At 35.0% G+C, this 13,555-nt stretch overlaps 2 protein-coding genes across 2 annotated transcripts in view; one reads left to right on the top strand and one right to left on the bottom strand.

Annotated features, from left to right (window-relative positions):
- Positions 1 to 1,913: 1,913 nt before the first annotated feature.
- Positions 1,914 to 8,195, bottom strand: LOC108747013. The gene is made up of 2 exons (XM_018484220.1): positions 7,681 to 8,195; positions 1,914 to 5,641 (listed from the first exon to the last, which is right to left on the bottom strand). Exons 1-2 carry the CDS (start codon positions 7,831 to 7,833, stop codon positions 2,351 to 2,353), a joined length of 3,444 nt encoding a protein of 1,147 aa, XP_018339722.1. The 5' UTR covers positions 7,834 to 8,195; the 3' UTR covers positions 1,914 to 2,350.
- Positions 8,196 to 10,372: 2,177 nt separating this feature from the next.
- The window catches only part of LOC108746734 (nardilysin-like), a 5,036-nt gene continuing 1,853 nt past the window's right edge, over positions 10,373 to 13,555 (top strand). Inside the window, exons 1-9 of the mRNA XM_018483666.1 lie at positions 10,373 to 10,431; positions 10,623 to 10,704; positions 11,339 to 11,452; positions 11,533 to 11,722; positions 11,791 to 11,996; positions 12,085 to 12,258; positions 12,342 to 12,691; positions 12,776 to 13,258; positions 13,447 to 13,549. Of these exons, the coding sequence (XP_018339168.1) occupies positions 10,373 to 10,431; positions 10,623 to 10,704; positions 11,339 to 11,452; positions 11,533 to 11,722; positions 11,791 to 11,996; positions 12,085 to 12,258; positions 12,342 to 12,691; positions 12,776 to 13,258; positions 13,447 to 13,549 (1,761 nt within the window). The remainder of the gene's footprint in view (positions 10,432 to 10,622; positions 10,705 to 11,338; positions 11,453 to 11,532; positions 11,723 to 11,790; positions 11,997 to 12,084; positions 12,259 to 12,341; positions 12,692 to 12,775; positions 13,259 to 13,446; positions 13,550 to 13,555) is intronic.

Below are 13,555 nucleotides of genomic sequence, written 5' to 3'. Positions count from 1 at the left end.
TATATATATATATATATATATGCACATAGAGCAAAGCTACAATCTAAATTAGTTAAACTATTCTAACATTTCCATATGTTATTATCGATATATAATTATGTTGAAGTAAATGAATTATATATTGCTAATATTTAAAAATAAGAAAAGCTTAACTAATCGAGAGGAAATGTTCCGAGCGAATGACAATTGATTGGTGCAACTGGTTCTGGCTATGTACTAATTCTTAATGCTAAAAAGAAGACGAATCCGATGACTGCGCGATCAGGGGATCATGACTTTTCTTTTTTCTTTATTTAGTTAACGAAAGCGAACGTGCGCGAATGAAGAAAATCGTCAGGAGACATGGTATGTACAGACATGTTTTCACAACTGTGATACAGTTCGCAAGTTCGGAGCCAATAAAACCATTTGATAGCTGACCTTATATTTACAATTGTTCTCTCATTGCGAATGTACCAAGTCGAAATAAAGGATCAAAACAAACAAATAGGATCACAGTTTTTTCCAGAAATCTAAAAAGTGCTTTTCACTTCGAGAACACAACGTAAATTAAATTTTGCAATCAAGACAAGTTAGATAAGATAAATTCAATATAATACATCAGAATGTTGTAACTTTTTGAGTTAGTCATAGAAAAATAATTGTATACATACAAAAAAAATTTCAGATAAAATGAAATCTTTTTGAAATGTACATAATAGGTATCCCGATGCGTTAAATAATTAAAATAATTAACATTCGTCACATTCGCACGATGAATGATTCATTCAAATTATTTTCGATATATCGGTTGTTTTTGGACAAAAAGAAATTGAGACATGCGAAAGAAATTTTGATGTGATCTCAATGAAACGAGCGCGATCACCGAGCTCCGAGCGATCATTAGAATGATTTAATTATAAAAAGTGTTTACACGAAAAAATGCAACAATATTCTTCCGTAAAAGTATCATACGATCAATTCGGTTTTAATATCTGTATACATTATCATAGGGTATATTGATGCTGTCAATTTAAATCGCCGAGATTCTCGTCTTGCGCAATTGGAAATTAGCGTTATTCTAAATATTAATAGTATTGTCAAAGTCAAATTGTATTAGGATGAGAAAATGTCATATAGTATTTATGAAAATTAATTGATAATCTTTATATCTCACAATAAGTATTGACAATCATGTAGAGATGGAAGCTCAAAACAATTAGAACAGACTAAAGTCAATTATAGAAGCTAAAATTATAAAAGAATAAAATATTTAGATTCTTTGTTGTAAAGTTATATTTATATTTTAACGTATTATAAAAGTACTTATAATATATATTATATATTAATATATGCATGTATGTAATATATAATATAGTAAATATTAATATTTTAAAAATTAATATAATATATTAATGTAGTATATATACATATACATACATATATATATAATATAATTTATAAAAACATTTGTAATTCTAATATACATAATTCAAAAAATTTTATTTTAATTATTATATAATATATATCTTTGTATATATTAATATAAATATCATTTTAACATAATTAAAGTTCAAGCAAGTTTTTAAAATTTGATTTTTCTATTCCTTTATCGTGTCTTAATAAAAAAATTATGTAAAATATAATCATATATATACGGTATTTTTTATAGACGATCGAAAATCATTATACATTATAAAAATAAGAAGCTACTTTTTTAAGACGTATACATATACGTGCCTTCTGCAGCTAAAGCCTAAAATAATCCATTTATTTTTATTAAATGGTTCAAACTCATTCTATATGCAAGATCAATTTTAATATGCAATTTTTTTATTATTTATAATTGTTTCACTTTTTTAACTCGATAGACGATTTCGATTGTACGATATCAATAGTTGTTTTCCATTTATACACAACTGAATTTAAAGTGAGTATTTTATACTCAGATTAATGACATCATTATTTGCTTACTACGGTAAAAAGTTATATACACAGATTCATAATCTAATTTTTAAAGTGAGTATACGAGACTTATAAATGTCTCGATCTTGTGCAAATTCTAAGCAAAAACTCAGTTAAATCTCATTTGTCAGAATGCAAAAGGAAGATGCATTCAACCAAGTTATGACGTCACAAGTAAGAATTATCTGAAAATCGGTGTAAATAGAAAGCAACTAATAATACCGTCCAATGCTAGAACGTTAATATTGATGTCCAAACTAAATAGTGATTAATTTTAATACTATCAAATATTAAAATTAATTACCAATTGAGCAAGAGACTTCGAGAATCTTACAGCGGACATAATTCGCGGGAGCATAATTTTTACTTAGTAAAACATTTCAACCAAGAAAAAAAGAACAAACCTTCAACCTTCCATCTGTGAAAGCTTGTCCTCCAAGCTGTCCTGGCTATCATTAGTATCGTTCAAATTGATAGTGTTATTGCCCTGTGACAATTCAATGACGGATTCGTTCAGATTATCGCTCGCCGATTTCTGTATATCTAAAACGTCGTCTGATGCCTCAAAGATCGAAGCAGTCTCCGAAAGATCTTGAGTGTCCAGTGCAATAGTGCCAGAGTCAGGTTGACTCTCCTCTTGTACGGCGATGATCTGCGCAGGTTCCTCCACCTCAGGATCCAATTTGATCTCCGTTTCCTGCGCGATTTCAACCTCCATCGCCGTCTCTTGCTTAATGTCTTCTTCGTTTATTACGCTGTTCTGATCCAACTGCTCGTCAACTATCGCAGAATCAGTCTTTCGTTTCACAGACGTGCCTGGCGTTGACGACGTTGCGATACCAGAAATTTGCGTGAGATTACTCAAAACCGTCTCCTGTATCTTCACCACGTTGTCGGTAGTCTCGAAAATGCTGCACAATTCCCGACTCATCTCCTCAACCTCCGATGTGTCACCGGGCTTTACAATCATGTAACGCTTGTTCGAGTACACCTTGTTGCTCGAGATAGTCGGACCCTTCTTCGGAATAGATGTAGTACTTGACGTAGTAATATTATTACCGCTCACCGTACTTTGGATTTCTTTCTGAACATTTTCTAACGTTTCCTCCACGGTAGGACTCTCCTCTTTTTTCAGCGGAACCTTCTCCATCTCTTCCTTTTCTGCTTGGATCAGACTGCTCTTTGTCGTTTCCGTGTCATCATTATATTCTCGCTCCTCATCATATATGCTTTGTTTCCGTTTCACAAATACTCTCTTGAGCGGTAGCTGCTGTTCATCCTCAGATTCATCATGTCGCTCCGGTATCTCATCAATCGTCTCGTAGTCCTGCTGCGCTTTCTTCGCCTGCAGTTCCTCGATCTTCAGCCTTTGCTGCTCCACTCGCTTCTCCAACTGCTCCAGCTTCTCCTTGGTTTCCTGATCCTGGCCCTGAGTGATCAACTGCGGTTTTTGCGAAGCGGCCGAGCTCTTTGGCGTACCGCTGCTGGATGATGCCGAAGTCTTCAATTCAAACTTCTCGTTCGGAATAACATCTGTTTTTTGACGTTGTTTCGCGGATTGCAAGACTGCTTGTATCAAATTCTGACTCTTATCGAGCGGTAATTTAGTTACTACTCGCTTCACCACATTGCCAGCCGGTAATTTCGCCAGTTCAGCAGGATCTATCGTGGTACCATCGGGATTCATAATAACTTCACGAGTAGTGTCACCTTGTCGGATAATTCTACGAACAATAACTCGTCTGATCTTATGCGTGCCGGGAGTACCGCTCAAAGAAGAGTCTCCGTCCTTGGTACTAGGTGTACTTGGTACTGGTGTGCTTCCTTCGTTACTTCCTGCCGGTTTCCTCGTCACAATTCTTTTAATCACCTTGATGGTCTTCGGAGCGGACGCTGGAGTCTCTGTATTATCATTGTCTTTGCGACTTTCTTGAGAAGTGATTTGGGATCTTATCGTAGGTGTTACTGATTCCTTAGACTCTTGATCGACGTTCGATTGATGCTTTAACGGGATCTTGTGTTCTTTGAATACTGAGGCAACGATCTTTTGCACTTGCGCCTCAGTGTCATCCACATGACTGCTCTTGGGGCTGTCCTCCTTCTGCGATGACGTGAGACCTTTCGAACTGCTCTGAGAAGAAGTTTGTTTCGTGACTTTTTGTTCTTGAACATCGCGACGCTGGATAGGCATTAACGTCTTAATGGTCTTCTTCACCATGTTGCCATCTTTTCCACGTACGAAAACCACCTTGCGTTCTTCTTTTTCTTGTTTCTCGGATTTCTCTTCTTTGTCTTCTCTGTCCTCCTCGTCTTCCTCTTCTTCCTCCTCACTTTCTGAGGGCTTTGGCGGTTTTGGTAACTTCTTTACAATATACGCCGGCGGCTCGTAATCATCGTCCCCATCAGAATACTGATCCTCTTCTTCTTCCTCCTCATCAGAATCTAGCTCAACATTCTTCTTATTGTCAGGCTGCAAACCGTCCGGGCCCATTTTCTCACCCGCCTCAATATGCTGCTTGATGTGAGTAACATAATCGGCACGATTACGACATGATTCCTGACAAACATCACAAGTAAGGCCCATACCTGTGCGCTTCGTGTGCGTCAACTGGTGCACCTCTAGGCTTTCCTTGCGTTTGAATGCCTTGCCGCAGTCCTCGCATACATGGCGCTTCTCCACTGAATGGGTACGCATGTGTCTAGTTAAATGATGCGATAGCAGGAACGTGCGAGGACACAATTTACACATATATGGTCGATGACCAGCATGGGTAGATAGATGCCGAGCTAGTTTTGTGCTAGTGTGGAAGGCCTCCTTACAGTAGTCACATACGAATGTTTTATCTTCATTATGCAACATTTCATGGCGTTCCAAGCCCTGTTTGTATTGAAAACGTTTGTTGCAAATGTTACATTGGAACGGCTTCTCTTTCTTGTGTGCCGAATCCTCATGCTTTTCGAGCTCCTCCGTGGTGAAGAATTCGCGATCACAATGGGGACAGGCGTAACGCGTCTCTTCTCTATGTACTTTCTCGTGACGTTGTAGCTGAGTCAGCCGCGAAAACTGCTTTTGACAAATCGAGCACGTATACGGCTTTTCTTCTGAATGTGTACTCATATGTTTGCTCAGATCGTATTTGGTAAAAAAGTGTCGGTCGCATTCGGTGCATTTGTAATTGCGATCGCGATGAGCGCGCTGAATATGCAACATTAGAGCTTGACGTAATGGGAACGTACGTTCGCATTGATCGCATGCATGCACTCTGATCTCTCCTGGCTCTAGTTTTCTCTCTTCTTTAATGTTACTCACTTCCTGTTCACCCTCGCTGCCTCCGTCCTGCTCCTCTTCGTAAAGATGCTCCTCGTCAGCATTCTGTTTTTCATTTTGTCGCTCTCTTTCCCTCTCCCTCTCTCTTTCTCTGGTCTCACGTCTAGCATCTCTGCTATCGTTATCAGAAGTGCGTTGCTTTTTCGAGATCTCGTTCTGCGACCTAGACTCGGCGGGTCTCTTGCTGCCAATCTCTGTCGGAGGATCGTTGGGAATAGGAGGGAAGGGTCTCGGCAGTACTCCAGACAGAGGATAATCTCTCAATGCTTCGTCAGCCTTTTTGCATTGCAACTTAAATTTGTACGAGCGGTCCAGATTCCAACGACACATAGTGCAGATCATCTGCGGCATCCCGTCTGCAGCATAGACCTATCAAGAAACAAGATGCGATGGATCATTAGCAACGTGCTTACCTATCAAGGATCCGGAAAGAAGTGCCTTCCGTGTTGGACGTTCAGGAGTTGTAGGAGAGGTTTCGTTGGATTTACATTGTTTTTGTATTATAAATTCTCAAAGTCACATATATCTACTATAAATCTTATAAATTATAATTTACATATATTAAAGTGTTGTATATAATATAGACACTACAAATATGTATAATATATAAATGAATATACATAACTGCACTATACAATTTTGTATATAATAAAAACTCGTTGATTAAAAGATGTTTATAAAAAGATTTTAAAAAATAATAAAACATATATATTACATCTGGATAATATTAATAAAATATGCCATATAATGGAAAATTAGAACACAAATATTGAATACAATAATTTTCTTATTTATTCGCAAAAGAATATTATTATCTTATAGAACATTATATACATAATTTTTCTGTTTTTTTGAACTTTCATTTAAACAGAATGTAATGTATGTATAATAGGATTACATAACACATTCGATAATATAATAAAAATATCGATAAAATAAAATTATAATAATACAAAAGATATATATAATAGAGGAATAAAATACAAAAAGTGATAGTATTTAACTTAAAATATTAAATATGACAAATCTCTTTAATGTATTATTTTATGCATTAATAGTACACTAAATAAATAGATTCTATTTCTTAATATATTATATTCAGGATTGCCACAAATTCCTAACTTCCATAACTTTTCCCTGAATTTCAGACAAAATTTCATGATTTTCCCTGATGCTTCAATCAATATTAAAAAAACTGTTTTGTATTTTCATCCTGATTTAGATAATATTTGTTGAAAGAGCAATTTAACATAACAATGTAAATTATTTGTTGCTGACACTGCTTGCACTTAATTGCTAAATTGATAGTAAATATTCCCAAACTGCGTAGGTATGATGAAAACATAATAAATTTTTTTTAAATCAAGAATTGTAATTTTTTAAACAATTTTTCAAAATTTCCTACCCGTTTTTAATTTTCTTGATATTTCCTTGATTTTCAGTTTTATAGCAATCTTGATTATGTATAAAAGTGATCTTACATGGTCAATAATAATGACAGTATGCATCAATATTTTTGAATTTTTACAACCTTTTACGATCATTAACGATATATTTCACTTTAAGTTTACGTACATTATCAATTGTATTGTAACATACTGTGATAGAGTCTAATAAAGCAATACTGATGCCCGAGAATCAAGATCAGCTCCAGATCAGCATTCTACGTCAATTCATCAATATTAACATATATGTTAATTAGTAATATTGTCAGTATTTGTTAATACTGACAGTATTATTGATCGTGTAGTCATCTTTTTCGGACATGTTTTGGAACGTCTAAAAAAGTTTTTAAAACGTCTCAATTTTAGATTTTTTATTGTCTAAGTTCAGTTTCCATTAAAATGCGAAAAATACGCAATAAATATTAAAGCTTTTAAATATTAGATTTAAATATTAATTTAACCATTGTAAATATTAAAGCATTTATAAATATGAACAAATAGAATATTTCATCAACAAATCGTTGGATAAAATCTTTAATAAAATTTTATTTTATAAGAAAGAACAAATTTGCTTTAAATTGTTTTTGAATAAAAATAAATCATCGTCGCACTGAAAGATTCCAACTCCGAGAAACTTCAAAAGAAAAAAGAAATCAGGCGGGAAATGCAAATGAAACGTCCTCTCTTTGCAATCGCCAGAATCGCGCCGTCAGATCGGCCGACAATATCGCTGCCTATATTATCACACGATCGTACATCAACTCACTTCGTGACACAACAAAAGCACACCCCTCGCGGCAACTCGCCCCTGCCCCCTTCCATTTCGCGCTACCTAATCAAACCCCTCTCCCAGATACGAGGACGGTAGAGTCAAGTGTGATTACGCGCGTGTTACCCGCGAGGGGAACTCGACGGGGCATCTCCGGTGGTCGATGCCGCCGATGGGCCGTTGAGGGTACTCACCTCGATGGCGACGCAGGACATGATCTGCAACGCGAGCGGCACCTGGAACGGCTTGTTGTGATCACGCTCATAGATGAAGCTTAGAGGCTCCGAATCCGTTAAGCAAAATCGGCAGACGCGCCGCGAGCGTAGCGGCGCCGGCCTGTTCTCCATGTCTGCCGGCGTCTAAATTCGCCCTCGCCGCCTCCTCCACCACTTCCACTTCCTCCTCCTCCTACTCCTCCTCTTCCTCTTTAGTAACGTGTTCCGATCCACTCCACGAGCTCACCGATGCCTCGTCCCCGCTCGACAATTCCGCGCGATTATAACTACTCGAGTACTCAAAGCAATTCTACCGCCCGACCACCGAGAGTATGAAATTCGCAGACAACTCGCGCGGCTGCTACTTCGACTCACTTGTTAGTTGCTCGTTCGCCCGCTCGCTTAGCTCGCTCGCTCACTCGCTCAACGACGCCGAGCGTCGGTAAGCGTCGTATATTTCGCCTTTCTCACCAGGGAATAGCGGGTACGCCGCCACGGCGCTTTATAATGGCGGAAAAACGCGGAACAGGCTGGCCAAACGCGCGTAGAGAAGACGCCGTCGTCTTTGCACAGTGGCGCCGAGCAAATGGTCGCTTGGACACGTGGCGCGGATGAGCCACTCGGTTGATAAAGTGGGGATCGCGTTTGCCATTGATCAGTACCAGAGACATTTTAGTGATATTCTTTACAAAGAGATGGCGCACCTATCCTCGTTTTTTCGCGCTTTTTTCGATACTTCATTATATTTGCATTATATTGCATCTTTTTGCGGATCAGTGAACATAGACATAATAAGGGACTCCATATAATATAAGAAACAGAGAAGAATTTTAACCTATCGGAAACTGTGTATTCCACAATACATGATTTCTGATAGGTTGAAATATAATTCTTATTCTCTGTTTTCTGTTCTCTGTTCCCTGTTTCTTTTATTGTGCGGAGCTTCGAAGGATATATCCACACAAACTTGCATAGCCGCATAAACGCGCGCGCGCGTATGTATAAAGAAAATTATCCAATTGCATTTTTCCTATAAAGACGCACGTAAAATGTGATTGGATAATTTTCCTTATGCATACGTTTATGTTTATGCAAGTTTGTGTGGATATATCCTTAGAATAGACCGAGCGTAAGGTTTGAAACTAGGTAGAAAAAAACGGACAACGGATGCCGTGTAACTTTCTCTTTCTGACGAGGAAAAAGAGGGGGAGAGGAAGCAAGGTGTAAAAAGAAAAGAAAAGTAGAGAAACAGTTGAGTGTGACAAAGAGAATGACATGCTCGAACAGAGAGAAAAAGCTGCATCTACTCTCTGTTCCTTTTACCTGATCTTCACCAAAGTAGAGAACACGCTCGGTCTATTAATAGGCCTGTTTTTTTTTACTGAACTTTTGTTTGGCTGAACACCAGTTTATCTTTCTTCCTCTTTTTTCCTCCTGGAGAGAAAAAAAAGAAAGATCAATTGGTGCAAAAGTTCAGCCAAAAAGAACAGGACTCTTATTATGTTTATGGCTGTACCTGTCGTACATGTGGTTGCAATATCGGATTCATAGTAAATGTGCCATATTCATAGAACGTTCTAAAGCAGAAAAATGCAACGGAGATATATGATAAAAAATATAATGAATATTATACATTATATATTTTATATATTATTATTATACATATGTTATGATAAAATATTGTTATCATAATCTATTATTATATTTAATAAATATGAGAATACATAGAAAATGCAATAAACATAATGATCGCGTTCAGCAGATTCAACTGTTGCTTCGCAGCTACTGATATACTCTTTTAGATCATCTAATAGCAGTGAGCACTCACGAATCCGCAACGTAACAGTTGAGTCTACTGAATGCGACAAATGTAATATATTAGAACATAATGTAAAGTATAGTATAATAACATGAAATATGATTGCAATAAATGAAAAGATATAATTTAGCAAATATTTTAAATATTATTACCATATTTTTACACAACTATGATCCAATTATGCAACTATGATTCAAATACTCGCGCGCAAGATACACCGATTTGGCACAAACCGTTTACGTATTAAATAATAAAGAGTAGATTGAATAACATTGTTAAAGTATTGAAAAGCGGACTTTCAGCATTGTTTCTTCGCGTAAATTAGATCATAGTTGTGTGATTTCGTATTATAGTGTGAAATTACGGTAATTAATTACATTACATTTATGAAATTTTTTGTTATATATTTAACATGGAAGCGATATTATACTAGATTAAATGAATTGTACAGTTCAAAAATTTGATTTTAAGTAATTTTTTATTACTTTCTGAATAATATAACAAAGTACATGTTAAAAATTAAAGTTTTTGGAAATGAAATAGATAGAAATAACTTCGTGTGCTTATTGGTAAATACAAAATTCAGATTGTCCGAATACTGGGTACAAACGACTTTGCTTATTATTTTTATTTCCACTCTGCTACAATGTATGTATATACACAAGCAATTGGAATTGACCTTCATATTCATGTTCGTTCGAAAACAGGCAGAATAAAGAAGTGTCGACTAGAGTACTGATTAAAACTGTGTCCAGTCTACTGGCAAGGAAGTTAGAACATATAAAAGTTCTCTTTTGAGTTCTCTGTACAAATCGTATTGTGTCTATTTGCGGTTTCTTCCACGTCGATATAATGCCAAATACAATTCTAGACCAGCCTGAAAAATCGGAGTATCATAAAGCCGAATATAGGTAAGACAAGATTGGAAACTCAGCGAAAAAAGCGATTTCAATAGAAATATGTGTGATCTATTATTTAGTGCGATGATAATGTTTTAAAAGAAATGTTACAATGTACTTTCTACAAAAAAGAATTAAGGTTCTTTATATGACCTTCAGTAATTTCTCATTATATCGTTAATTGTTTTGTCTTTCAAATTTAGAGTCGTCAGACTGGGAAACGGTTTAACAGCTTTGTTAATATCTGGTCCGGAAGCAGCAGATAATGACGATGAAGATTTTAAAGTAAGTTGTTCTTCAGCTAAACGAGATAACAAAGACGTAAGGAAAGTATAAACAAGATAATTCAGTTAGCACTTTTAAATATTTCTAGCGTATTATTTTTCATCTGTTATTAAAAATTCATTGAAATAATAGTACCGAACTTATAAAAGCATAAAAAATAAATAAGCTATCTCTTTAAAACAGCGTTCAGAAGCGCATTACTAGTGCAATTGTGTCGATCCATCTCTATCGTTCATCAGATATGAAAGAATCAAATGTCGCAATGGCACTAATAGCGTATTCCTTCAGTAATGCTTGATACCAGATGCGTTCCGTGTTATGCATGAAGCGCATGATGTATCATTTTATCCTTTTTTATTGTTATATGAACAACGAGGACAAATGATGCATCATGCGTAATTCAAAATGCACCCACTATCAGGAGTTCTTGTTTAAAAAATATCCAATATCCGCAAAAACTCCTCTATTATCAATAAATCAATGTTCATGAATTCATAGAAATATGTAAACCGTTCACGGGTAATGTCACTATTGTTTGTGCTTAATGTATCATATTAATATTCTGGTGTACAACGCAAAGTAAGTATATGGATATATATGTATGTATATATATATATTTTTTTTTTAAACTTAGGTTATTTGTAGTTTATGTGTGGGAGTAGGCAGTTTTAGCGATCCACCCGAAATTCCAGGACTGGCACATTTCCTTCAACGCATGGTTTTTATGGAATCCGAAAAACAACCAAATGTATTAAAATATGATAAATGAATTTTTTATAAAATACATTTTTTGTATAATTAAATGTTTAAATATCATTTTATTTATAGAAAATCGATTTTAAAGGATTTATCAGTCTCCATGGTGGCACTACTTACAGCGCAACAGATTGCGAGTATACAAGATTTTATTTTGATATCCCAGAAACAAAGTTGTTATCAGCTTTCGTTCCTTTTACTTTCGATGAATTTTATATAAAGAAAGATGCCATCAAGCGAGAACGAGAGATCATACATGAAGGTATATAACTGATAATGGTAATGACGTTGATAAAACTTACAGTGTTTTAATGCTGCATGTTCACATAGAGTTTCAGTTGGATTTATCTAGTGACAAAAGTAGAAAAGAACGATTATTGTCTTTTACTGCCCAAACTGGTCATCCACCCAGTAAGTTTCTTCGAAGCAATTCAATAGCTTTAAACAATGATATAGATGATAACGAGTTGTTCGAACAACTGCAGAATTTCAGAGATCGTCATTATAGCGCTCACAGAATGACGCTAGTTATAAAAGTAACTATAATATGTTAAAATTGCGATGAACAATTGATTTCTTATTAAATATGGTTAATTTATAACATGACACGTACATCTGTTTTAGGCGAGATTTTCGCTGGATGTATTAGAAGAGTACGTCGAAACCCGCTTTAGTCCTTTACCAAGTAATTGGATGCCTTCCGATGACTTTACCGAATTTAAAGATGGCAATTCATTTGATACTGACGCTTTCCAAAAAATATATAAATCGATTAAACCCATTAATGATATCAACCAAGTATGTAACTTAGACACCTAAATTAAAACAAAATCTGTGTTTACTGACCAAATGCATATAAAAATAAAACTTGCCATTTACAGCTGCATCTAACATGGGTTTTGCCTTCATTACAAAATTATTACAAAAGCAAACCAAGTGAATATATTTCATGGATTATTGAACATAAAGGAAATGGTTCTTTAACTAGTTATCTACGTAAAAAAATGTGGGGCCTTGATGTGTTTTGTGGTAACTGTGATAACGATAATGATTTTGGATACAACTCTATGTATGTTTTGTTCGAGATTATAGTAGAACTCACCGATGAGGGACTAAAACATCTGCGAAACGTTCTCGATACAATATTTTCCTTTATAAATTTCATAAAAAGAACTGGTCCAGAAGAAAGTATTTATAATGAGCTTTATAAGATTGGAAATAATAATTTTAGGTAAATTAATTTAGGAATAAGTAGATATGCAGAAAATAAAAATACTATTAAAATACACAAGATATGGCACTTATACTTTTTTAGATTTTTTAGTAAGCATGATGATGTGTTTGATTTATGTAAGAGAATGCATTTCTATCAGCCGTGTGATTATCTAACTGGAAAGCATATTTATTTCGAGTATAACCCAGAAGCTATACAAAAATGTTTGAATCTGTTGGTGCCAGAGACGGCAAAGATTATGATTTTCAATAATAATTTTAAATTAAATATAGTCGAACCGCATTTTAAAATTAATTATGAAGATATCATGTTACCAAACGTATGGCTCGATTGCTGGAAATCTATCGAGCCATTGTCTAATTTTCGTTTACCATCACTCAATAAATTTCTTACCAATAATTTCTCTTTTATACCGATATCAACAGAAGCTTCGAAATATCCTGTAAAAATACACAATGATTCTATATCGGAAATTTGGTTTCGTCCGAAGTTTCAGTGGCCGGTGTGCCATATAAATCTTCATATTGTCCACCTTTCTTGTTCGGATCTCCGAACACCAATAAAGTAAATAATAGCTTGGACATGTAACAATATTTATACATTATATAATAGTACTACAATGTCTATCGAGTATATATACCCTATATACAATACATTATATCTATTATAAACTCTAACTTGTAATTATTATATGTTGTGATTTTTATAAATTAATTTGTTATTAAATTTAATTTATATTAATAACATTTCAGTGCAGCTCTCCTACAAATGTACTGCAATGTAATAAAATATCGATTGCTCGAAGAATTACATCTGGCTGTAACGGCTGGATTTGATTATGAGATCGATGTTAATAAAGAC

Source organism: Trachymyrmex septentrionalis, unplaced genomic scaffold (assembly GCF_001594115.1).
Source record: "Trachymyrmex septentrionalis isolate Tsep2-gDNA-1 unplaced genomic scaffold, Tsep1.0 scaffold19, whole genome shotgun sequence".
Classification (NCBI taxonomy): Eukaryota; Metazoa; Arthropoda; class Insecta; order Hymenoptera; family Formicidae; genus Trachymyrmex; species Trachymyrmex septentrionalis.
Note: the sequence above shows the minus strand (reverse complement) of the source record. Positions and strands in the feature narration are given on the sequence as shown.